The sequence below is a fragment of the Mirounga leonina genome, unplaced genomic scaffold, assembly GCF_011800145.1.
Source record: "Mirounga leonina isolate KUSES-001 unplaced genomic scaffold, KU_Mleo_1.0 Mir_94, whole genome shotgun sequence".
Classification (NCBI taxonomy): Eukaryota; Metazoa; Chordata; class Mammalia; order Carnivora; family Phocidae; genus Mirounga; species Mirounga leonina.
In genome coordinates, this window is record NW_023270855.1 from 50,797,968 (window position 1) to 50,824,564 (window position 26,597).

General features: G+C 47.7%; 1 protein-coding gene across 1 annotated transcript; it reads right to left on the minus strand.

The window, feature by feature from the left end:
- Positions 1-1,628: 1,628 nt before the first annotated feature.
- On the minus strand, positions 1,629-16,711 carry TSPAN16 (tetraspanin 16). The gene is given in 10 exon segments (XM_034997564.1): positions 1,629-1,724; positions 3,963-4,006; positions 4,009-4,033; positions 5,443-5,571; positions 8,321-8,378; positions 8,380-8,414; positions 10,900-10,974; positions 13,512-13,709; positions 16,424-16,426; positions 16,646-16,711. Coding segments are annotated over 10 exon segments (729 nt in total).
- Positions 16,712-26,597: the final 9,886 nt, after the last annotated feature.

A 26,597-nucleotide genomic window follows, 5' to 3' on the forward strand; every position in this document is an offset into this window, starting at 1 on the left:
GAAGCAAGGAATAAATCATGCTCTTTTTTTTTTTAAGATCTTATTTATTTATTTATTTGAGAGAGAGAGAGGACAAAACGGGGGAGCAGCAGTGGAAGGAGAAGCAGACTCCCGGCTGAGCAAGGAGCCCCATGTAGGGCTCGATCCCAGAACCCCAGGATCATGACCTGAGCCAAGGCAGATACTTAACCGTCGGAGCCACCCAGGGGCCCCCATACTCTTTCTGCAACAAATCAAAGGTTGGTGGGGTGGGAGAAGAGGAGGACGAACCCAGAGCAGTGGTTCCCCCAGCATCTGTGCTTTAACAGAACATTCAGAGGATTCTAATGCACGCTCTAATTTGAGAACAGCTGGATTAGAATAAAAGGGATTTAGGAGACATGACAAGTAAACGTGATATGTGGACCTTATTTGGATCCATTGCAAAGAAACCAAATGTGTAAGTGCTGGGGGATGTAAAGTACAGCATGGTGACTAGAGTTAATAACACTGTATTACATATTTGGAAGTTACTAAGAGAGTAGATCTTAAAAGTTCTCATCACAAGAAAAAAGTTTGTAACTATGTATGGCAATGTTCATTAGACTTACTGTGGCCATCATTCTGCAGTGTATACTAATATCAAATCATGTTGTACACCTGAAACAAATATGTTACATGTCAATTATATCTCAATAAAAAACAAACAAGATGCCAAGAAATCAATGTAAAAAGACATTTTTGAGCCAATCAGGAAAATTCCGATTGTGGCCTGGGTGTTGAATGATAACAAGGTATGGTTGCTAATTGTCTTAGATGTTGCCTTGGTCCATTTGGGCTGCTACTAACAGAATACCACGGACTGTGTGGCTTATAAACAAAAGACATTTCTTTCTCCCAGTTCTGTAGGCTGGGAAGTTCAAGATCAAGGTGCCAGGAGATTCAGTGTCTGGTGAAGGAAGACCAGTGTCCTGGTCATTGATGGCTGGATTTTTTTTTTTTCGTGTGTCCTCTTGTGGAAGAAGCAAAGGAGCTCTCTGGTGTCTGTTTTATACGGTACTAATCCCATTCGTGAGGGCTCAGCCTTCATGACCTAGTCACCTCGCAGAGGCCCCACCTCCCAAGACCATCACATTGGGAATTTGGTTCCAACATAGGAATTGGGGTGGGGGGGGCGGACACACAAACATTTAGTCAGGTGTGATGATAGCCTTAGGGCTGACGCAGATGTATACATTTTTAGAGATCTCTGTGTACTGAAGTATGAGGGGAGAAATGACATTGTCTGGGATTCGTTTCTAAATACTTCATCAAGGGGAAAAAGGGATCATGAAACAAACATGTCAGACTAGAGGTGATTGTTGAATCTGGGTGATGGGTATATAGGAGTTTCTTTGGAAAAGTTCTTTTGGTTCTTTTTGTGGACATTTTAGATTTTTTTTCCACAAAATAATTTACAAAACAAGACAACTGCATGAGAAGGGAGGCCATGTCATCCCATTTAGGTACTTAGGGCTAAAACCATTGCTAGCTGCCATAAAAAATAAAATGAAGGAAAAAGGATCAGGATAACGGTGCTTTCCAAAATCTTTTATTACCAATCTCTCTTCCAAAAGCAGTGAGGGCCACAGAGAAATAATGAGACAAAATCACCAGCAGCCAGGTGGACCAGATGTCCTGTCCTCCCCCCAGCTCCGTCTGTCTCCTTTGATGAATAGCAGCAAAGTGGCAAGAATTCCTGGCAGCTGAAATGGGAGAAGAAAGAAATATTGAACCAACTTAAGGGGACCTCTGGAACCCAAAGCAAATTGGATACACTGACAGGGGGAGAGGAGTATCTTCTTCCTGTAAGGTGAAGGGCAGGGTTTTATAGAGAGCGGAAGGCCCCGGATGGTCAGTCTGGAGCCGCTTTGAACCTGTTTCCACAATCAGTCTCAGTCGTGAGCCGAAGATGGAGGCCTTTTGCAATGCACCTGGGTCATTTTCCCTTTGTTTCCCACAGATCTTAGCTCCACCCTCTTTTGGCCCTACCCTGGGTCCTGCGAACTACATTTCCCAGAACCTCCTGCCCTTCACTTCCGGTTATGGAACCGCAACCGCCCAATAGGAGACACCTACCTGCAGGAGATGGGAAGGCTGGAGGAAAAGTTGGAGTATTTCTTCCCCACTGCCTCCTCTCTCCGGCCCACCCTGAGCTCTTCAAGACTGCAGCTGTGGGCAGATGGCGCCTCTTCCTTGACTCTTGCTTTCCCCACCCCTTCAGGCCCAGAAGTAAAAGCTCCCGTGTTGCTCGCCCCTCAGCACCTCATCCCTCCGTTTTTCTTAACCCTGTCCACACCTCAGCAAGGAAGCCTCTGAAAATTTCTTAAAAGGACCACCTGGGGGCTGCATTCTGTTTCCTGCTGGGATCTTGACTATTATGACCTCCCTGGGGAAGAGGGTGTGGTATAGTTTGCAAACATATATTCGATATAAATTTGTACAATAAAAAAAAATACCCATTTTTAAAATACAGATCAGATGGATGAAACTCATTCATCTCTCAACTGGCAGTGATCTGCAAAGAAACACTACTGCATCTTGAAAATCAATCTGAGGGAAGCGCCTGAGTGAAAAAAAACAAACTTCGTGGGGGCCCAGAGGGATGGAGGCTATTTTTTTTTTTTTAAATAAGAGCTTTATTGAGAAAATTCATATATCATACAATTCACTTTTCTAAAGTGTACAGTTAAGTGGTGTAATCCCTTTATCTTTAATGTTACTACTGAGAAGGTAAGATTTCTATATGCCATTTCGCTATTTGTTTTCCATTTGTGTTTTGTCCTTGTTCTATTTGCTCACCTCAACTTTCTTTGGTGTTAAATATTTTCTAGTGCGGCATTTTAATTCCCTTGTTTCTTTTGTTGTATTTTAAAGTTCTTTTCTTAGCGGTTGCCCTTGGGATTACAATTAATATCTTAACTGTTTACAACCTAGTTTGGATTAACACTAAATGAATTTCAGTAGCATACAAAAACTCTACTCCTATATATCTCTTTTCTTTCCACCCTCCCTTGTGCTACTATTGTCATATGAATTACATCTTAATATCAGCCTGTAAACACAGTTTTATAGGTATTGCCTCATGCAGTTGTCTTTTAAATGAGGTAGGAAAAGAAAATTCAGTCCTGGGATCAAGCCCCGCCTTGGGCTCTGCACTCAGTGGAAGTCAGCTTGGGGTTCTTCCTCTCCCTCTGCCCCTCCCCCTGCTCATGCTCTCTAACTGTCTCAAAACAAAAACAAAAACAACCACGCACTTATCAATACCATACAATAAATTGTCCAATTGAAAAAATCATACTTCTTGTCTCCCGCTGCTGATTAGAATGCCCACGAGGGCAGAGATTTTTGCCTGTGGAGTTCATTGTTGTATCCACAGTGCCTACAACAATGCCTGGTCCAAAGAGGTGCTCAGTAAGTTTTGTGGACTGAAAAAGTGAACATTAAAACTCTTCTAATGGCTTTCCATCATTCTCAGAATAAAGGTCAAACCCCTCTCTGCAGCCTACAAGGTCTTGTATGATCTACCATCAGTTCCCTGCCCGCATCTCTCCCTACCCCTCTTCTCACTCACCCTGCTCCAGCCACAGTGGCCTCCCTGCTGGTCCGTGAATAAGCCAAGCCTATTGCTACCTCATGGCCTTTGCACCAGCTGTTTCCTCCGGATTCTCCCATACACACACATGGTTATCCCTCATCTCCTCGGGTCACTGGTCAAATGTCACCTCTGCAGGGAAGTCATCCCTGATTCCTTTCCCGATCCTGTCACCCTGCTTTACTCCCTTCCCAGAAGGGATCTTTAACTGAAATGATCATCCATCCCCCACCCCCACTTGAATGTCAGCTCCACCATAGCAGGGATCCCCAGTGCCCAGAACAGTGCTTGGCACACAGTAGGTGCTCAATAAAAGAGCTCACTCTGTTCCATAGGGCCTAGGCCTTACCTGTATCACTGCTGCCCCCAGTAAGCCCCCACTCAAGTTGAAGTTATTTTCAAGAGCTTGGGGAAACAGCCCTGAGGATACAAATATCAAACCAAAGAACCTCGTTAAGGGCTTCTGGACTCCAAGTTCCCGTTGGCCCCACCCCTTGGGCCAATGATGTTCCTCTCAGATTCAGGGAGGAGAAGGGGACAAAGCCACAAGGACCTTGACTCCTCACTTGACTGCTTCCCCTATCCCAGCGTCTCCCCTGGCCTCCTTGTTCCCTCACCTCACCCAGAACATACCACATATTCCCCAGGATCTATCTGTAGTGACCCCCAAGTGTGGTGAATAAGAGTATGACCAGATGTCCCAAGTTATTTTGCTAGTTGTGTGACCCTGAGAAGTCGCACACCACTCTGTGCCTCAGTTTCCCCAACTGTAAATGGGACCAACTGGATCTGCTGCCCAAGTTTTTGTGAGGATTAAGAGAAAAAAAATCTACATGAAGTACATAACAGCGGCCTGACAGCCAGTATTCAGTAACTGTTAGTTATTTCTGGGTGCTCTTTACATGTGAACAGAAGGGCTAACATGTATCCAACATCTTCTCAGCCGTTTACATGTGTTTTCTCACTTATTTATCACTGTAACCTCAAAAGGTGGGTACTATTCTTTTTTCTGTTTTGTAGGTGAAGAAGCAGGTTCAGAGAAATTAAGAGACCAGACACAGGGTGTGGGTAGAGTAGCTACCCACTTCCCCTCCTGCAGTCACGGAGATGCTCTCCTTTCTAGGCCCCTGGCAATTCTTGCTTCCAGAAGCTTGAGTTGCCTTGAGCTTGCTCCTGACAGGATTCAGTGCCCCCTTTACTCACTATGCAGTGATTAAGTGTCTACTGTGAGCTAAGCACTGGGAACCCAGCGATGTACAAAACAGACATAATTCCTGCCTTGGTGGGGCCAACATCTGAGTGGTGAACACAGGTAATCAATACAGCAATAACACTGTCAGGTGGTGAGTGAGTGCTGGGCAACTTTCTGTGCCTCAGTCTCCTCATCTATAAAATTGGAGAAAAGCACTCCCCACCTCATCATGGCGTGGGATGAGGACGGAATTCACAAAGTGAGTGCCCGGCCCCCTGGGGAGCTGACACTCTCCTAGAATGATCATTGTTCATCATTACTGCTATATTGTAAGCCCTCTGTAAGGTAGGCAACGTAGCCCAGGGAATGGACTCAGGCCAAACCCAGCTCCACCAAAGCCACTTGAACTGACCTTGAACTGTCCCCTCCCTGAACCTCAGTTTCCCCATATGAGAAATGAGGATGGGAACCCTAAGCCCCCAAGGCTGTGTAGCCAAAATGAGCTGAACACCCAATGACAGTTGCTTTCTTTTGCCCTTGACCACTCTCACTAGGGTTCTGGCAAATACACAACTTTTCTAAAAATCACCCACCCTTGGGGTGTACGTAGGTGACCCCCAACACAGTCTCGAGTTACCCCCTGGTGGATGATGTCTGTGGACACGTCACGCCCATTGCAGGCTGCGGTCCCGATGGATTTACAGCCGCTCCTGGGGTAGCAGTAACCAGAAAAATCTGTGTAGTTCTTCACCTAACAGCACTTTAGCTGCAGAGAGGAGAATAATCACTTGAAGACTCCCTTTCAGATGTCAAAATAATAATTTAAAAAAACCCAATAGAAATCATGGTCACCGGGCGCCTGGGTGGCTCAGTTGGTTGAGCGACTGCCTTCGGCTCAGGTCATGATCCTGGAGTCCCAGGATCGAGTCCCACGTCGGGCTCCCTGCTCAGCAGGGAGTCTGCCTCTCTCTCTGACCCTCCCCCCTCTCATGCTCTCTATCTCATTCTCTCTCTCAAATAAATAAATAAAATCTTTAAAAAAAAAAAAACTTTAAAAAAATTAAAAAATTAAAAATTAAAAAATTAAAAAATTAAAAAAAAAAAAGAAATCACGGTCACCATGGCTACTGTCTAGAGCAGTCATGCTATTCTGGGGCTTGTGCTGAATGCCTCCCTTACTCCAGTCCATCGTGGCTCAGAACCCTCCGTGGCTCTCATCTTACTTGGGGTAAAAGCTGAACGCCTCACCACGGCCCCCAAAGCCTGGCATGATCTGCCCAGTCACCCCTGGGCCCTCATCTGCCCCCATTCTTCCTCTTTTCACTCAGCTCCAGCCACACTGGTCCCCTCACTGTTCCTCAAACACACTTCACAGGCTCTAGCCTCAAGGCCTTTCTGCAGGCTGTTCCCTCTTTCTGGAATGCTGTTCCCTCAAATATCTGCACGCCTCCCTCATTCACTTCATTCAGGTGTCTATTCAAATGTCCCTCCTTGGGAAGGCCTGCCCTGACCCCTCCTTCCAAGTTAGGCACAGCTCCTGTATCAGTCAGGCTGGGTTCAGGGATCTGCATAACAAAGGACCCCTCAAACTCAGCAGTTCATTTCTCACTCACACTACATGCCCCTCACAGCTTGGCAGGGAGACTCTGTTTCTTGAAATCACTCAAGGACTCAAGCTGATGGAGCAGCCACCATCCGGGTGGTTCCACACACTATCGTGGCAGGAGGAAAGAGTGCTCTTGAGAGCCCTGTGCTGGCAATGAAATAATTTGGATCAGAAATAACACGCATGACTTCTCATAGCTCATTAGGCAGAACTCATCACATGACACCCCCCCAAAGGGGCTAGGACAGATCATCCCATTGTGTGGTGACAATAGGTGACAAATAGCACCTTCGAGTAAACAAACCCTTACTCTCTGTGCCCTTACCCTGCATTGTTTCCCTTCATAGCATTCATCACATCTGACACTAATATTTACTTAGCGGTTTCTTGTCCATGTCCCCACTTAAGTGTCAGTAACACAGGGCAAGGATCTTGTTTTGTGCGCTGCTGTGTCCCCAGAGCCCTGAACAGTGCCCAGCACACAGTAGGTGCTCAATAAGGATGAACAGAAGGGCTGCATGAATGAATGAGAGATGTTCTCTACCACGTCAAGCCTCAGCAGCCAAAACTGGGAGGCAGGAAGCCCCCTACCCATCATGTGCCGCCCCCCAAGCCTGCACGTGACCCCACAGCAGTTCCTGCGCCCAAAACTCAGATGTGAAACACTCCTAGAAACAGGCAATGCTTTTTCCTTCCAAACCCGCCCTGGTTTCAGGGGCCCTTCTAAACTACCTGCCCCAAGATCTTCCGGTGACTTATGCAGGCTGGTCCTGCTCCTTAAACACCAAGACTCAAGAAGTAAAGGCCACCGCCTCCCACCCCAGGGGATTAGTTATTAAGAAAGAGAGAAAATTGGGTGCCTGGGTGGATCAGTCGTTAAGCATCTGCCTTCGGCTCAGGTCATGATCCCAGGGTCCTGGGATCGAGCCCCACATCGGGCTCCCTGCTCCGCGGGAAGCCTGCTTCTCCCTCTCCCACTCCCCCTGCTTGTGTTCCTGCTCTCGCTGTCTCTCTCTCTCTGTCAAATAAATAAATAAAATCTTAAAAAAAAAAAAAAAAGAAAGAGAAAATAACAGATGTTGGCAAAGTTGTAGAGAAACTAATACCCTTGTGCATTGCTGATGAGAATGTGAAATGGTTCAGCTGTGGTGGAAAACAGGATGGAAATTCCTCAAAAAAATTAAACATAGAATTAGCAGATGAGGGGTGCCTGGGTGGCTCAGTCGTTAAGCGTCTGCCTTCGGCTCGGGTCATGATCGCAGGGTCCTGGGATCGAGCCCCGCATCGGGCTCCCTGCTCTGTGGGAAGCCTGCTTCTCCCTCTCCCACTGCCCCCTGCTTGTGTTCCCTCTCTCACTGTGTCTCTGTCAAATACAATCTTAAAAAAAAAAAAAAAAAGAATTAGCAGATGATCCAGCAATTTCATTTCCGTATATATACCTAAAAGAACTAAACACAGAGACTTGAAGAGATACGCATATGCCCATGTTCATGCAACATTATTCACAAGAGATAAAAGGAGGGAGTAACCAAAGTGTCCATCGATAGGGGAATGAATAAATCAAACGTGGTGTATCTGTACAATGATGATGTACAGATGATTCCACATTAAAAAGAAAGGAGATTCTGACCCATGCTTACAACCTGGAGGACATTATGCTCAGTGAGATAAGCCAATCACAAGAGGACAAATATTGTAGGATTCCACTTCCGTGAGATCCTTAGAGGAGTGACATTCCCAGGGACAGGAAGTAGAATGGTGTGGTGGCAGGTGATGGATGGTGGCGATGGTTGCATAACCACATGAATGTACTTAATACCCGTGAACTGGACTCTTAAAAATGGTTAAGATGACAAGTTTATGTTATGTGTCTTCTACCACAATAACACACCCAGGATGTGGAGCTCACCTTCTCCATGACCAAGTCCCATTCTGTGGAATAGTCATCTGGCTCATCGTAACCTCGGGGTCATGAAGATGTGTTCCAAGGCCACTTCTTGAACCTCAAAGATGAAACTGGAAGTGACAGGCACACAAAACAGCAAAGTGCCCCACATGGGGAGGTTTCCTGGGGACAGAGCAGGGAGGTGGGGCGCCCCTTCTGCTTTCTTTCTTTTTTTTAAGAGTTTATTTATTTATTTATTTATTTGAGAGAGAGAGAGAATGAGTGGGGGGGAGAGGCAAAGGGAGAGGGACCAGCAGACTCCCTGCTGAGCAGAGAGCCTGACATGGAGCTGGATCCCAGGACCCTGAGATCATGACCTGAGCCAAAGGCGGACACTTAACCGCTTAACCAACTGAGCCACCCAGGCGCCCTCCTTTCTGCTTTCTTTTACTTCCTTGACAGTACCCTCCCCAACCCCCACCCCCCACCCCCCGGCCAGCTATGCATCTGCACTGGAGGAGGACAATTTCTGGCTGCCATCACCCTCGAGAGAGGGACATAGGAAGAGCGTGGGTCTCGAGCTCAGTGCATCTGGTTGTACCCACCACAAACTTGAATCATCTGCTCTTTTGAATAGCCCACATGCCTGCTACACCCCCGATTTGGCTGGAACTCGATTAAAGATTTGAATATCATCTTTAGCAACTGAATCAATCACTGCACAAAAGGGGCAAATTTCATTTTCTATTTTTTAAATCAAGGTCTAAATAAAAAAGTTTTCTGGCTGAGGTGAAATAGTCACACGGTTCAAAATTCACAAAGCACAGAAGGGGTAGACCATGAAAAGTCTCCCTCCCACCTTTTTCTCCCAGCCAAGTTCCTCCCACTCCGCTACGGTGACGGTGACTGTTTCCTCTGTCCCAAAAGAGATATTCGATGTGTGTCAAAGCAAAGCATAGTCTCATTATTCTTCTCCCTGCTTTATACTATTCTCATTGTTCTGCATATGGCTGTTGTTAGCAAGAGTAACAGTTGCTCTTGGTGCCCGGCGCACATCCCAGTGGCATTTGTCATTTCTGTGTCCACTGGCCTGGCTTCCCACTGCCAGCAACCGAGGGCTCTCTGTGGCATCTCAGCCCACATGTGCCCTGCGAGCAGCCCTCAAGCAATATTGATGGGAGGGGGATCAATATCGCAGCTCCCTTGCCCCTCGAGTGGAAAAACAGACACACATTTGATCCTGCTCCCAGATGCACCCCCCCCCCCAGGACTGAGCCCAGCTGCCTGCAGGGTCGCCCTTTCCCCCTGTCCCCTCCAGGTCCCTCTTGGGATCCCCTCTCAAATAAACGGTGAGCATTATTATAAATGAACCACCCTCCTACTGATGCTTACAATCTTTTGCACACCTCGGTGTATACTATACGTCCTTCTGCACCCGAGCAAGCAAATCCTTGGATGATTCCTAGGGATGGGATAGCTGGGTCAAAGCATCCATGCTTTGTCATTTTGACGGATTTGGCTAAATAGCCCTCTGTCTCTGACACATTTCAAAACCCCAACAGCTTTTGCAGCTTTGCCCATTACTTCTTAACACCTCACCACCAAAAACGCAAGGGAGATGGTGAATGAAATTAACTCGGCAAGTCTCTTGAGGCCTTCGAGGGGACGGCGGAGGTTTTTGGCTCTTCACTCCATTTCTGGAGACCCCATCTCCAGCCCCAGGGACCCATGGGCCAGGTGTATCACCGCGTGGGCGGCTCCCGGGGGGAGGGGCGTTGCTTCTCACGATTTCTTTTTTTTTTTTTTTTAAGATTTTATTTATTTATTTGACAGAGAGAGACACAGCGAGAGAGGGAACACAAGCAGGGGGAGTGGGAGAAGGAGAAGCAGGCTCCCCGCAGAGCAGGGAGCCCGATGTGGGGCTCCATCCCAGGACCCTGGGATCATGATCTGAGCTGAAGGCAGACGCTTAACTGGCTGAGCCACCCAGGCGCCCCCAGAAATTTATTTTCTTACAGTTCGGGCACCTAGGAGTCCAAGACAAAGGGCTTGGCCGCACAAGAGTTTTCTTCTGAGGCCTCTCCTTTGCTTGTAGATGGTCATCTCCCTGGGTCCTCCTAGGGTCTTTGCTCTGCTCATGCCTGTGTCCCAATCTCTCTCTCCTTTTTAACAACAAAAAAAAGATTTTATAGGGGCGCCTGGGTGGCTCAGTCCGTTAAGCGGCTGCCTTCAGCTCGGGTCATGATCCTGGGGTCCTGGGATCGAGCCCCACATTCGGCTCCCTGTTCGGCGGAGAGCCTGCTTCTCCCTCCCCCTCTGCCTACCACTCTACCTACTTATGCTCTGTCAAATAAATAAATAAAATCTTAAAAAAAAAAGATTTTATCTATTTGAGAGAGAGAGCTTGCACAGGCAGGCAGAGGGAGAAGCAGGCTCCCCACTGAGCAGGGAGCCGTGTACCAGGGCTCAATTCCAGGACCCTGGGATCATGACCTGAGCCGAAGGCAGTCGCTCAACCGACTGAGCCACCCAGGCGCCCGCTTCTCACGATTTCGATTTCTTTCTAATCTAATGTGGAGTGGGAGCAACAGCATAGTACTTACAATGTGGAATAAGGCAAGGACCACTGCGGTGACTATGATTTCAGCGATGAGGATGATAACCGCGGACAGGAAACACTGGAAGACACAGAGGGGTCGGAGGGGGCTGGGAGCCTGCTCAGCCGTGTCCCTGCAGGGGTGGGGACTATCCCTCCAACCCCCGGGCCATGGGACCTCTTCAGTTTGAAAGAACTCAGCCGGGGCGCCTGGGTGGCTCAGTTGGTTAAGCGACTGCCTTCGGCTCAGGTCATGATCCTGGAGTCCCGGGATCGAGTCCCACATCGGGCTTCCTGCTCGGCGGGGGGTCTGCTTCATCCTCTGACCCTATCCCCTCTCAGGTGTTCTCTCTCTCTCATTCTCTCTCTCTCAAATAAATAAATAAAATCTTAAAAAAAAAAAAAAGAAAACTCAGCCTTGGGTGGGGTGTAGGGCTTCTTTCTTTCACGTGGCGTGTTCCTGCATGTCATCCAGGATGTTGGCACGGAGGTATTCTTGGAGCTAGTAGCTGGAGCCCAGCACTTTCTGGGCACCAGGGAGACCTGTGAGGGGACCTCCAGGTCAGTAAAGGCTCTGTGCCTCGACAGCAGGAGCCTGTGGGGAATCAGGAGGGATGGTGGGAAGGACAGAACACAGAACGGAGGCAGGAGGCGGGGAGGAGAAGCAGGCTGAGAACTCTTGCAAATGGGGGGAGGGGGCTGTAGGGAAGACGCAGGGTGATAGGTCGGTGGCTGCGGGGTCGGTGGTAGTGGTGGGGGGCTTATGTTTGCTGGCCTATGCTGGCCCCTGTGGCTGAGATGCCACAGACAGCCCTTGGCCTTGTGACAAAATTCACAAGCCCAATGGAAAACGATGAGAAAGACAGCAAGCAGAGGGGATGTCTTGAAGTCACCCATCAAGGAGAAACTGCTGCTCAGTCGAGGCCTCAGTTTCCCCATAGATACAATGTGGGCATGGGACCAGCTCAAGGGGTGCTGTAAGTTCTGGAGAGCTTCTGGAAGCCAGATGGGGGCAAAGTAGGTCAGCTCCTGGCTCTCCTTTCATCTATTTGATTATGATTACTAAAATCTGTTTGCTAACTGAGGCTTTGAGTTGCCAGACTGGCCCATGGCTGGGCTTATCTAGTCCTGATATGGAAAGTCAGGAAAACGCAGTGGGTACACACCCAGGGACCCCAGAACCCACAAGGACAAACACGGGAGCAGGGATTAGTGGTTGTGGGACCCCAGACAAGTGGCTCATGTAACGGATTGTGAGGATTAATATTAATATTACTACCTCCCTGCCTCTGGGTGACTGAGGTGGCTGGAGGATAGATATCCAGGCGTCCGTACGCCCTACAGGTTCCATCTTCAGAATCTATCCCTAATCTGCCCACTTCTCCCCCCCTCCACAGCCTCACCCGGCCCAGCCCCCACTGTCTCCCACCTGGACCAGCACAGTCCCTTCACCCTGGTCTCTCAGTCAGGCCCTCGTCCCCCACCCTCTGTTCCCCTAATGACCACGAGAGGGCGCTTGTGAGCACCCGAGTCAAGGCACATCCTTCCTCTGCTCAGAATCCTCTGTGGCTCCCAACACCATAAAAAACGATTTTGCTTTTCTGAGTGAGGTCTCAGAGGCTTTGGAGGGACAGACGCGAAGGGTAAAGTTAATCTGATTTGCTGATGGGTTGGATGTAGGGTGTGTGGGCTCTTTGATTCCTCCAAGCTAAGCTATGAATAAAATAGCATATACATCATACTGAAAATAAAATGGACTATTTCAGGAACAGGACCTGTCCAATAAATATTTGCTGAATGTAGTAATCAAGAAAGAAAACGAGATAATAGAGTTTCAGGGAGGAGGAGGGTGGGGGCGGGGTGCTTTTTGACAATGGAGATTGTTTATGCTCTGAAAGATGACCCTACTAAGGATCTCCCTGAAACCCCCAAATTGAAATAACCAGAGTTTTGCAACAACACAGTGAAGGAAGGAAAACAAAAAATGCTGGAGACAAATTTTACCTAAGGTGGGATAATCCACTCAGACAAGATTCTAAGGGAAATGGGAGTGGGGAAGATGGGAGCTGGCCTTTGGGGAGTTGGCCAAGGCTATGTGAGAATGAGCAAGACATGTAAAATCTACAACATGCCGTATGCATGATCATGCTTAAAACTTTCCCACCTCATGTACTCGAACATGTACTTGTGCAGACATGAGGATAACAACTGTATTGTGTTAGTGGGAACATACACATGGGCTGATGGAACAGAGCAGTGTGCCCAGGAAAGACCCAGGCATAATGGCAATTAGTGTAGGCAGAAGAGGACTGACCCCTACCTCACACCACACACACCTAATCCAACTGCCAAAAGCCAAAGAGCTAAAAGTGAGAACTCAAGAACTTAAAATGATGGGAAGAAAACCTAGGAGACTAGAATGTATGGCCTGGTAGGAGAGGAGTTCTAACGGAGATATATCATAAAGGAAAAGATGGATGCATCTCATGCCATCATATGAGACACCATAAACACTGAAAAATAGGGGGTGCTGATGGCAGGGGTTTGTAAAATGTGCAAGGAAGGATTCACATGGTGGTGGGGTGGGAGTTTTGGGGGATGTATGCAGATCCAACTTACAAACAAGAGAGTACCTCTGCTTTCTTTGGTTGCTCCATACCACCCAGCAAAGCTGAGCAGCACTGTGATGCAGCCCACTGCCAGGCACAGGTAGCCAATGTGAAGGAGATATGCAGAGGCCAGCCCAAGGACCCTTATGAGGACAGCCCCTCTGAACTTGACATAGATGCTCAGGCCAATGGGGATCACACCAGACATCTTTAGGACAGAAATCAGACAGGAAAAAAAGTCTGTTAGTTGTATACAAATAGAACTCTCGCTGGGGGTGGGAATGGGGGTGGGAGGGGAAGAGCAAAGGCAAATAAAATCAGCAAAAACATTAAAAATGTTAATACCCAGAGTTAGTGAGGATGTGGAGAGACATTCTCACATATTGTTGCCAGGCAACAAGCTTTTTTGAGGGGGACGGTGTGCAGAGGGACACTTTGCAATTCATATTTAAAATCTTTTTTTTTTTAAGATTTTTTTATTTATTCATTTGAGACACAGAGATACAGAGAGAGAGAGAGAGAGAGCATGAGCAGGGAGAGAGGCAGAGGGAGAGGGAGAAGCAGGTTCCCCGCTGAGCAGGAAGCCTGATGCGGGGCTCGATCCCAGGACGCTGGGATCATGACCTGAGCCGAAGGCAGATGCTTAACCATCTGAGCCACCCAGGCGCCCCCATATTTAAAATCTTAAAGGTTTTACAGTAAAACCCTTTACCTAGAAATTACATTTGTAGTTATTCAGCCTAATATCTGATATCCTAATAGACATGCACATACATACCTCAGTATCAGAATGCTCAGGGATGACACTACCTGAAGCAATCAATAATACAGATTGGGTAGGTAAATCATGGGACAGCCATGCAATGGGACTCTAGACAGTTCTTTTAAATAATGCTCTAGGACAAGGGTTGGCAATTTTTGTGTATGTGAAAAGCCCCAGATATTGTGAGCTTTGTTAGGCCATAAGGCCCCTGCTGAAACAATTCAGCTCTGTCAGTGTAGCTCAAAAGCAGCCATGTGCAATTCATAAACAAATATATTTTATTTACAAATAAATAATATCTATCTATCTATTTACAAGGCTGTAGTTGGCTGATCCTTATTGTAGGAGGAGAATGTTTATTGATATGGCAGTCATGTTCTTTGGTATTTATACAACTGAGCTGAAAACTAATGTTTTCTGCACATGGATGTTTCTAGAAGCTCATAGTTGCCAAAACTTGAAAGCAACCAAGATAGCCTTCAGCAGGTGAATGGATAAACTGTGGGACATTCAATGGAAGATTAGCACTAAAAAAAAATGAGCCATTAAGCCATGAAAAGATATGAAGGAAACTCGCAATCATATTGCTGAGTGAAAGAAGCCAATTTGAAAAGGCTACACAGTGTATGATTCCAAGTATATGTCATCCTGTAAAAGGCAAAACTATGGAGACAGTAGAAGGACCAGTGGTCGCCAGGGGTTAGTGGGGAGGTAGAGAAGACAGGTGGAGCACAGGGATTTTTAGGGCGGTGAAACTACTCCGTATAATAATACTAAAATGGTGGATACATTGTCAAAAGCCATAGAATGTACAACACCAAGAGTGAACCCTAATGTAAACTATGCATTCTGGGTGATGATAATGTCCATGTAAATTCATCAATTGTAGCAAATATACTGCTCCGCTGGGAATGTTCTGATGAGGAACGCTGTGTGTGTGTGGAGCAGGGGTATATGGGAAATCTCAGTACCTTCTGCTCAACTTTGCTGTGAACCTAAAACTGCTCTAAAAAATAAAGTCTATCCGGGGCACCTGGGTGGCTCAGTCAGTTAAGCGTCTGCCTTCGGCTCAGGTCACGATCCCAGGGTCCTGGGATAGAGCCCCGCATCGGGCTCCCTGCTCGGCAGTAAGCCTGCTTCTCCCTCTCCTGCTCCCCCTGCTTGTATTCCTTCTCTTGCTGTGTCTCTCTCCGTCAAATAAATAAATAAAATCTTTAAAAAATAATAATAGTCTATCCAAAAGGAGGGGAAGTTACATTTTTAAAAAGGGGGAAAGTGGATTGTAAAGCAATAGCTTTTCTATGTTTGTTTTGCTGTTTTTAAAAGGTAAACAGGAAAATCTGGAAGGATATAAAAATGGGGATGGTATTTATTGAGCAATGTTCCCATGATAGGTATAAGCTCTTTAAATGTTCTGTATCATTTAATTTCCATGAAAATGTTACAACACAGATAACAAGATGAGGAGTGATATTTAATATCCTTCTTTTTCCTGGCAACCTTTTCTTAATGTCATTCGGCTATCAAAACAATTGCTTATTTTTTTATTTTTATTTTTTAAAAGATTTTATTTATTTATTTGATAGAGAGACAGCGAGGGAGAGGGCACAAACAGGGGGAGTGGGAGAGGGAGAAGAAGGTTTCCCACTGAGCAGGGAGCCCGATGCGGGGCTGGATCCCAGGACGCTGGGATTATGACCTGAGCTGAAGGCAGACGCTTAACAGTCTGAGCCACCCAGGCGCCCCCAAATAAAATCTTTTAAAAAGAAAAAAAAAGAGATTTATTTTATTTTGAGAGAGGGGGAGGGGCAGAGGGAGAGAAAGAGAATCCCAGGCAGACTCTGCACTGAGCCTAACGGGGGGGGGGGGGGGGGGCTCAATCTCACCACCTGGAGATCAAGCCAAAGCCAAGAGTTGGCTGCTTAACCGACTGCACCACCCAGGCGCCCCAAAACAATTGCTTCTTAAAGATGCACATTTTGGGTCACTTTTATAGTAAGAAAAAAAAGTGTTTTGAAGAATTTAAAGGACCCAGAAGAATAACCACTCCCTTTTATCCTTCCCAAACAACTTAGTGTTCTGCAGGATTTGACTTAGAGTCAAGCTCTTCCGCCACCAACCCAGGCCCCAACCACCCCCCTCCCCAGCCCCCCCATCACAGCCTCTGTGTTTGATTTCACCTACTCTGAGTCGATAGAGCCTACACCTGTTCCCAATGTGTCCTCCTCCTCGTCAGTCTGCCCTACATCCTTCCTGCTTCCCTGGGGACGACCGATCTGGATGCCAGTGAATTTGGATCAACTTATTTCTGTCTTTGAGGGAGCCAGCTATGGAGGAAGGGCTGCAAAGCCCCAGGGCCTGGGTGGTGACATACTTCCAACCACGAAGCCATTGAAGAAAGATAACAGTCTCTTCAGGGAAGAATACGGAGTGTGCATTTCATCCATGTCAGCCGGACTGGGTGCTCTGGACGTTTTAGTCAGCATCTTCCTAAATAAACTTCAGGGCTACTGTTTCCCCAGATGGTATAGGTCTAGGGTCGGGGGCACCAAGGCTGACTTGCCCCTCTCTCTCCTGGCTGTCTGATATCTGCCAGGGAGGGGCCCCAGCAGCCACCCCTCCTCAATCATAAGCCTCCATCACATCACAATCGGATGCCGGAGCAAGGCTCCCCATGCCCAGGAAGCAGGTGCCCCGAGCTACCCCTGCTGGCTCCTCATCCTCCAAATAGGCTGCACCAGGGATGGAGAGAAGGCATGACGTCCTGCCCTGGTACACCCCCAGATGCCACCTGGGCCTTCTGGGCATAGTGTTCAGCACTGACCGCTCTGGCCCTGCTAGACTGGGAGCTCCGAGTGGGCACGGTCCTGGGCTGTCCTCGTCCTGTTCCCAAAGCCTGGCACACAGTAGGTGCTCAAGAAACCGATGTGGAATGAATGAATGAAGAAGCTCCAGGAAGCAGGATCTAGCTACAAGCCATCAGGTCCCCCAAGCCTCTGCCTCCACATTAGCTCATTTGACTCATCCTCATCCTTCTCACAGGGCTCAGAGGCCAAGGTAACTGCCCAGGGTGACACAGGAAGCAAGGTCGAGGCTGGGCTTTGAAGCTCCAAGAGTGACGTGAAGGTGGGAACCTCTGACAGCCCTCCACCCTCCCCACTCCAGCCCCACTCCCACTCCCACCAAAACCTTTTCTTTCTCCCTCTGAGGTCTGCTCAGCCATAGCAGGTGAAGGAATTTTCCTTGAGCCCATGTGCCACTGATCAGCAGGCTTGACGGGCATAGCAGGCATTTCAGAGCAAAAATTGTGCACGAGGGCATAGAGACCCCCCCCCCACACACACACATTTGAATTAATTTAAGGAATGTTTGTCAAATTGCTTCTTGAAACATGTGGAACTAAAAATGTTCACATAGGAGTGACCATCTACTCCCTGGACTGCGGGTCACATTCACATCCAGGAGTGTATCCTTCCATGACTTTCTCCAAAAGGTCATTTGAAGTAAGGAGCCTAAGAGCCAGGGGCAGAGGGCCTCACAATGGGGAAGCACAGGAGGGTGAGAAAATGGGGGTGCAAGGGAGCATGGGAAAATGCAGGGATGCCAATGAGGGCGTGAAAATGTGGGCAAAGGTGGACAGGAGAGTGTTGGCGCAAGGGAGGACGGGGGAGGTGTGGCTCAAAGAGGGCAGGAAAATGAAGGCAAACAAGGGCGGGGAGGATGGGAGGCCCAGTGGAGGCTGAAGGAGAGCACACCCCATGATGGCCAGAGGAACTCAGGACCCTTTGACTGAGGCGTGAGGTACCTCCTCCAAGCCCCGCCCCCGCAGCAGCCCCGCCCCGCGGCAGCCCCGCCCCCGTCCCGGCTTCTCTGCGGGGACCAGGCACGGTCTCGGCCTCTCGCACCCCCTGGCGGCCATCAGTGGAAGCGCGGCCCTACGTGGGCCCCTATTCGAGTTTCCCAGCCAGCCAAGGCCAACTGAGTGGGACCGTCAGTGGGAGGAAATGGAGTGGGTCCGTGACGCAGCCTCCAAGTCCCCCTAACCCACACCGACTGAATCGGTGCGAAGAAATAGAATTGTGCAGGCATCTGGCGAATTAAAAATGTCAGATATTTGCCCCCCCCCCCAAAAAATAGAGAAAACTCGTGCAATCTATCAGTAATAGTTCAGAGGTTCTAGAAAACAGTGAAAAGCCGCTCTTGAAGGGAAGCTACAGAGCCATTAGGAAAACATTTAAATATTATTGTAGAAATAGGAGAACTACTCCAATATTTGCCTAATAATAGAGCTTAGGGTGTGTTAAGATAGTCCTAATTAATTTCTCCCCTGCCTGGTCTCCTTCCTTATATTTTAGAAGATGTGTGGTGGGTTGTTTTTAAGATTCTATTTATTTATTTGAGAGAGAAGGAGAGAGCATGAGTGGGGGGAGGGTTAGAGGGAGAGGGACCAGGAGACTCCCTGCTGAGCGGAGAGCAGGACTTGGGGCATGATCCCAAGACCCTGAGATCATCACCTGAACCGAAGTGAGACACCTAATCAACTGAACCATTCACGGGCTCCTCTTAATCATTCTGATAAAGACACCAGTCATGTTGGATCAGGGTCCATTCACAGGGACATCGTTTTACCTTCATTTATCAATATTGGTCTATCAGTTGTAACAAATTGATCACAAATGCAAGATGTTAATAATAGGGCAAGCTGTAGGTGGAAGGGAGAGGAGATATATGGTAACTCTCTGTACTTTACATTCAATTCTTCAAGCCTAAAACTTAAAAAAAAAACCTCTATTAATTAAAAAAAAAAAAGAAGGGGTGCCAGGGTAGCTCAGTCAGTTAAGTGTCTCACTCGTGATTTTGGCTTGGTTCATGATCTCATGGGTCGTGAGATCGAGCCCTGCACCTGGATCCATGCTCAGCAGGGAGTCTGCTTGGGATTCTCTCTCTCCTTCTCCCTCTGCTCCTATCCCCCCAAATAAATAAATAAATACATACATAAATAATATTTTTTAAAAAAGAAAACACTGGTGGTGGCATCTGTTTTTTGCTCCAAACTCATTTGCACAATCTGACATTTATTTTTTAAGTCTTTTTTAAAATGAGGAAATAGAACACAAATGCAGAAAACTACGTAAAACACATATGCCTGCTAAATGCGACAAATGAATCACGACAAAGCAAACAACACTGCAAGCATGTTTTGTAACTTTACATAAAAAATATAGTGCCATAGGTGTGATTTTTATAACTTGCTGGGAAGGCAGTGTGGTTTGTTCCTTAAGAACATGGAAATCTCAGGGTACCTGGGTGGCTCAGTCGATTAAGCATCCGACTCTTGATTTTGGCTCCTGTCAGGTATCAGGGTCAGGAGATGGAGCCCCGTGTTGGACTCCGTGCTTAGCAGAGAGTCTGCTTGAGATTCTCTCCCCCTGCTGCCCCCCATCATGATCCCAGGGTCCTGGGATCCAGCCTCATGTGGGGCCCCATGCTCAGCGGGGAGTCTGCTTCTCCTTCTCCCTCTGCCCCTCCCCCCGCTAGTGCTTGCTCTCTCACTCAAATAAATAAATAAAATCTTTTAAGAAGGACATGGAAATCTCTTCTCTGCTATTTATTCACTGGGGGGCCCAGGGTTGTTTTGAGATAAATGAAATAATAAATCCCCATTTTACAGGTGGATAAACTGAGGCATGAAAGTTAAAACACCTGGCCGACATCACAGATAGAAGATGGTGAAACTCAGACTTTGATCCCAGGGTCTCAATCTTAATCACCACATAGATTTTTTTTTTTTAAGATTTTATTTATTTATTTGACAGAGAGAGAGAGAGGGAACACAAGCACGGGGAACAGCAGAGGGAGAGGGAGAAGCAGGCTTCCCGCAGAGCAAGGAGCCTGATGCGGGGCTCGATCAGGACCCCGGGATCATGACCTGAGCCGAAGGCAGACGCTTAACCGACTGAGCCACCCAGGCGCCCCACCACATAGATGTTTTGGTTGCAGGACAGCTGTCCAGCTCTCTGCCCATGAGTATATATACATAGTCTTTCTTATGTTAAAATATAGAATCCATCACAGCCTTGGAAATTCAATGGTGTGGAAAAACTATCCCAACACAGCAGATTCCAAGCTGGGTTTTCAGAACAATCATAACTTTTGAAAAAGAGCAGATACCTATTCTGTAGAGAAAAATGACCAGAATGAAAGCCATAAAAACACCAGCGTTGGTGAGCTTTTGAGCAACTTGGGGCTCAACCCCACAACCCTGAGATCAAGACCTGAGCCAAAACCAAGAGTTGGTCACTTGACTGACTGCACCACCCAGGTGCCCCAGGAAAAAACTGTTTTTAAGAAAATGGAGGGATGCTGTGATTGTAAAAGGAGAACCCAGAGGACCCAAGGACATGTGCCCCGGCTGAATGACAGGTGCTGTCTTCAACCAGGACCTCTGCATGCTTGAAAGGGTTTTCTTGCCATCTCAGCTGATGCTCCTTGCTGAGTCTGGTGGGGATTTCGTGATATCGGAAACCACGACCTCATCTTTGACCACAGGAATGAGAGAGAATGTTCAGAAACAAACACAAAACAAACAAACAAAAAAACCCCAGCTCTGGCCCGAAACTTCTCCATGATCTCAGGGATCCTGGAAAACAATCCCACCCAGTGTTGGAATTCCCTCTGCAGGCTGCATGCCAACTGTTTTTCTGTTGTTCTCTCTTAAAAGATCCAAGAGAGTTGGTGTGTCTGTTTCTTGGCGCCCTTACCCTGCGCCAGTGTTTAACAGTCTGGGATCTCCTCTTCCGTCTCTGGAGGTAGGAGCTCTTGTTCTTCCCATTTTACAGTCAACAATCTGGGGCCATGATGGGGGAAGCCTTGTGTTCAGGTCACACTACTGAGATTTGAATGCTGCCTTCTGAGTCCGAATCCAGGGCTTCTTTGTGTGGGTGGCATCTGCCCGTTCACTAATGCATGCAACTTTTCATTCAATGAGCATCCATTGAGCGCCCAGTGGATACCAACTGCTGTACCAAACAAAACAGTCGCTGTCCCTCCCATCACAAACTCAGATACTCGAGGGACCCAGATGTGTAAACAGACAATTACAACATTGGATCTGGGATGAGGGGGATCTCACTACCTGACAAAGCAACCTGGTCCATTATTGGTGGACCCCAGTGTGAGCCCCTTATTCCTTGGGCCTGGAAGTGCTCAGGTGTCCATGAGCCAAAGGGGACTCGGACCCTGCAGCTGTCCCATTTGGAAGTCTGGCCTTTTATCTGCATTGCTGTCTCCTCCTCCTGGGCCTGGCTTCTGGAGTCTGCCAGGGGTGGCCTCTGACCTTCATCCTCGGCCCTTCTAACACATGAAGACAGTCAAGGCATCACCTGACAACTTTTTTTTTTTGTTAGATTTTATTTATGTATTTGGGAGAGAGAGAGCACAAGCAGGGGCAGGGGCAGAGGGAGAGGGAGAGGGAGAAGCAGGCTTCCCGCTGAGCAGGGAGCCAGATGTGGGGCTCGATCCCAGGACCCTGGGATCATGACCTGAGCCGAAGGCAGACGCATAACCAACTGAGCCACCCAGGCGCCCCCACCTGACACCTTTATGTGTTTAATGTGGGCAGATGTAGCAATTGGCACCAATGCCCAGCTTCTCTTATTAAAAAACAAAATGAAGGGGCGCCCGGGTGGCTCAGTCGGTTAAGCGTCCTACTCTTGGTCTCAGCTCAGGTCATGATCTCGGGGTCCAGGGATCGAGCCCCACATCAGGCACCATGCTGCTGAGTGTGGAACCTGCTTGGGATTCTCTCTCTCCCTCTCCCTTTCCCCCTCCCCCGCTTGCTTGCACTCTCTCTCTAAAAAAGAAAAAAATTTTTTTTTTTCTTTTCAAAGATTTTATTTATTTTTATTTGACAGAGACAGAGACAGCGAGAGCAGGAACACAAGCAGGGGGAGTGGGAGAGGGAGAAGCAGGCTTCCTGCTGAGCCGGGAGCCCGACGCGGGACTCGATCCCAGGACCCTGGGATCACGACCTGAGCTGAAGGCAATCGCTCAACCAACTGAGCCACCCAGGCGCCCGAAAAAGAATTTTAAAAACAAAATGAAGTCTGGCCATTTTTCATCACGAAATAGGCTGTGCTATGATGTCACTGATATGAAATACCTAGAAGAGGCAGGTTTACAGAGACAGGGATAGAATAGAGTTTACGGGGTAGGGGGGAGTACAGAGAATGGGAAGTCACTGCTACAGGGGAGCAGAACTTCTGCTTAGGGCAATGAAAAATTTTGGAAATAGGGGTGTGGTGGCACGGCATTGTGAACATGTTTAACGCCGCTGAATCACACACTTAAAATTAGTTAAAATGGCCAGTTTTATTTTATTTTTTTTAAGATTTTATTTATTTATTTGACAGAGAGAGAATGAGAGAGAGAGCACATGAGAGTGGGGAGGGTCAGAGGGAGAAGCAGGCTCCCTGCCGAGCAGGGAGCCCGATGCAGGACTCGATCCCGGGACTCCAGGATCATGACCTGAGCCAAAGGCAGTAGCCCAACCAACTGAGCCACCCAGGCGCCCATAATGGCCAGTTTTATTTTATATATATTTTACCACGATTTTAAAAGAGCATTAAAAGTCACCATGCTTAGTGTAAAAACATCCAGATGTTGTAAAAACTGATCGCAACCTAGTAAGAGTCCCTGTTAATATGTCCCACATATTCCTCCAGATTTTTCTACCTTACATTAAGCTTTATAACTTATTATTTTGACCAATCTGGGTCCTCTCCATGCCCCACCTCACAATCACAAGTTTTCCTGTCTGCTTTGTTCAGTGCTTGGTACACAGTAGGAGCTCAAAAAAGACCCAATGACTGTTTATTCGAGCATCCATGGAGTGAAAAAACCCTTGTGTTTGCAGGCTGGTGCCTACCCTGGTTCTGCCCCTTGCTGGCTGTGGGACCCTGATCCATTGCTTGGCCTCAGGATACCTGAGTCTTACCTGCAAAGTGAGTTCAAGAAGTGTTTTCACATGAGGGTGTGGAGAAATTCCTGCATTCACTGCTGGCGGGAGTGTAGCGGGGGGAGCCCCCTGGGAAAAACAGTCCTGTGGTTCCTCAAAGGGTTAAGCATAGAAATACCATAGGACCCATCTGGATATGCACCCAAGAGAAATGGAAACATACATCCACACAAATACTTGTACTTGAATATTCAGAGCAGCATTGTTCATAATCGCCAAAGGTGGAAACAATCCAGGGGCGCCTGGGTGACTCAGTGGGTTAAGCGTCCGACTCTTGATTTTGGCTCTGGTCATGGTATCAGGGTCATGAGATGGAGCCCCACATTGGGCTCTGAGCTCAGCAGAGAGTCTGCTTGAAATTCTCCCCCTCTGCTCCTCCCCCACCCACCCCCACCTCCACTCTCGCGAACTCTCTCTCAAATAAATAAATTAATAAATAAATCTTAAAAAAATAAAAAGGTGGAAACAGCCCAAATGTCCCTCCATGGATGAGCGAATAAACAAATTGTGGTAGATAAATATGATGGAACATGATTTAGCCACAATAAGGAATGAAGCTCTAACACATGTACAGTGATGTTGAGTCTTGAAAACATTACACTAAGTGAAAGGAGTCAGACCATGTATTACATGATTCTAGTCATACAAAAGTCCAGAATAGTGGGCTAGTGGTTGCTTAGGGCTCAGGGGATAGGGGACAGGGGAATGACAGCTAATGGGTGCAGGGCATTTTTCCAAACATGAAAATGTTTGCCAATTGACTACGACAAAGATTGCATGCATCTGTGAATATATGAAAAACCACTGAATGGTACACTTTAAATGGACATTTATGGTATGTGAATTATATCTCAATAAGGCTATTTTTAAAAAGATTTTATTTATTTCTTTGAGAGAGAGAACACGAGCAGTGGGGAGGGGCCGATGGAGAGGGAGAAGCAGATCCCCACCGAGCACGGGGGAGCCCGGCATGGGGCTCGATCCCAGGACCCTGAGGTCATGACCTGAGCCAAAGGCAGATGCTTAACCAACTAAGCCACCCAGGCGCCCCTCAATCAAGTTATTTTTAAAAGGTTTTGCTTCTGAGCTGGAGGTGAGGAGAGGCTGCAGGCTGAAGACGGCCAAGGTCAGCTAGCTGTCCATCTGTGGGAATAAATGAGAAAAACCCACGAAGGAGGAGACGCCCCAAGGCGCTTAGTGCCTGCAGCTCAGCCCAAATGGCTGAGATCGGGCCAGCCCAGCCCTGACCTAGTAACCATTTATTTTGTGGCCGAGAAGAAATGGGCTGCGACCTTACTTTGTGGCCTGAAACCGCAGAGGAGGTTCCTGTGGTGAGATCTCCCCTCCCACATCGGAAACTTCTCCTCATGGGTTTTTGGGGCCAAACCCTGTGGCTTCTGTGGCTTCTGAGCTCTGGCCCCAACCGGCAGAGGACCCTGTCTCCTCTCTGCCCGGCTGATGCGGGCCCATTCATCCCAGTTGCCCAAAATTCTCCACCCATGCCATCTTTTGTACCCTCAGATGGTTTTGTCTTAATGTGACCTTCTTTTAACTTAATTACCTCTTTAAGCAGGCAAGGGAGCTGGGGTGTTTATCTTCCACCCCCATTGGCTGAAGGCTACTCCCAGGGGGAGTTAATTCTTAGACACTTCTCCCTGGTTCTGTGCAGCCTCCAGAGAAAACTCTCCAACAAAGGCATCTAGATGTTGGAGTAGTGTTTGCTAGGATCTCAAAAGCAAGGTCCACGTCTACCATGCTCCTATTCATCCCTCAGCCTTCAGTGTCACCTCCACAGGCAGTCTTCCCTGATTTCCCCACCCTTTTTATGTGCTCATCAAACCCAGGCCTGAGTGCTTAATCCTGTGCAAACGTTGTCCTCACGGTCACATCAAGTAGTAAAGGGACTCTTCTCTAAGCCTCGGTTTCCTGGTCTGCAAAATGGGCATGCCAGACCAGTGAGAGAATGATGCTGGGCTAAGTTCACAGCACAGGGCTGAACCTGGCCTGGAGCTGCCTGCATGGGATCCCAAGTCAATCCTGCCATCCGCTGCCGAGTTCCCGGTTTTCATCTCAAAAGTGGATGAATCCAAACCAAAAACCAAACAAAAAACACCCCGTGTACTCCAGTCAGATAAATGCCCTGGTTTCCTGAGTGTCTCTCCACTGGGCTTCTGCTCATTCTGTTCCCACTGCCTGCAAGGCTGTTCACCTGCCTGCTGCCAACACAGCTTTTAGGTCTCAGCTTCAATGCCCGCTCCTCTGAGATGCCCTCTGGCTGGGTCAGGCATGGCCTCAGGGCTCCCCCAGTGCCCAGGAGTCCCCATGATGGCCTGATTACTGGGTTGTCATCATCTGCTGTCCTGCTGGTGGGCTCAAAACTCCACAACACCCCTAAACTCCCTCCCGCTGCCCCTTTGTGTCAGCCCCTCCCCCCATCCCCAGCCCAACGCTGATCGGCTCTCCCACACTAGAGTTCTATCTTTCTGAGATTGTTCTATACATGGACTCATACAATATGTAGCTTTTTGAGTCTGGCCTCCTTCACTGAGCAGCATAAAGCATTTGAGCCTAAAGCTTGGTGGCCTCTATCAATAGTTTGTTCCTTTTTGTTACTGAAGAATATTCCATTGTACCCACGGATGCCAGTTTGTTCCACATTCAACCATTGAAGAACAATTGGGTTGTTGCCAGCTATTGGTAATCATGAATAAAGCTTCTATAAATAATCATGTACAGGTTTTTATGTGAGCATAAATTTTCACTTGTATTTTATTATTTTTAAAGATTTTATTTTTAAGTCATCTACACCCGACATGGGGCTCGAACCCACAACCCCAAGATCAAGAATCATGTGCTCCACTTACAGAGCCAGCCAGGCGCTCCCCAAATTTTCATTTTTATTTTTTACTTTTTAAATATTTTTTAAAGATTTAATTAATTTATTTGAGAGAGAGAGAGTGAGCAGAGGGGCAGAGCGGGAGGTGAGAGGAAGAGGGAGAGACTCTCAAGCAGACTCCATGCTGAGCTCGGAGCCCGATGCAGGGCTTGATCCCATACCCTGAGATCGTGACTTGAGCTGAAACCAAGAGCTGGATGCTTGACCGACTGAGCCAGCCAGGTGCCTCTAAATTTAAATATGTGGCAGTGGGATTGTTGGGTCATATAGTGGCAGCATGGTTCATGGTTTAAGAGCTACCAGACTTTTCCAGAATGGCTGCACCATTTGGCATCGTCACCAGCAGAGTCTGAGACGTCCAGTTTCTCTGCATCCTTGTCAGCATTTGGTATTGTTGGTATTTTTAAAGTTTTTTTTTTTT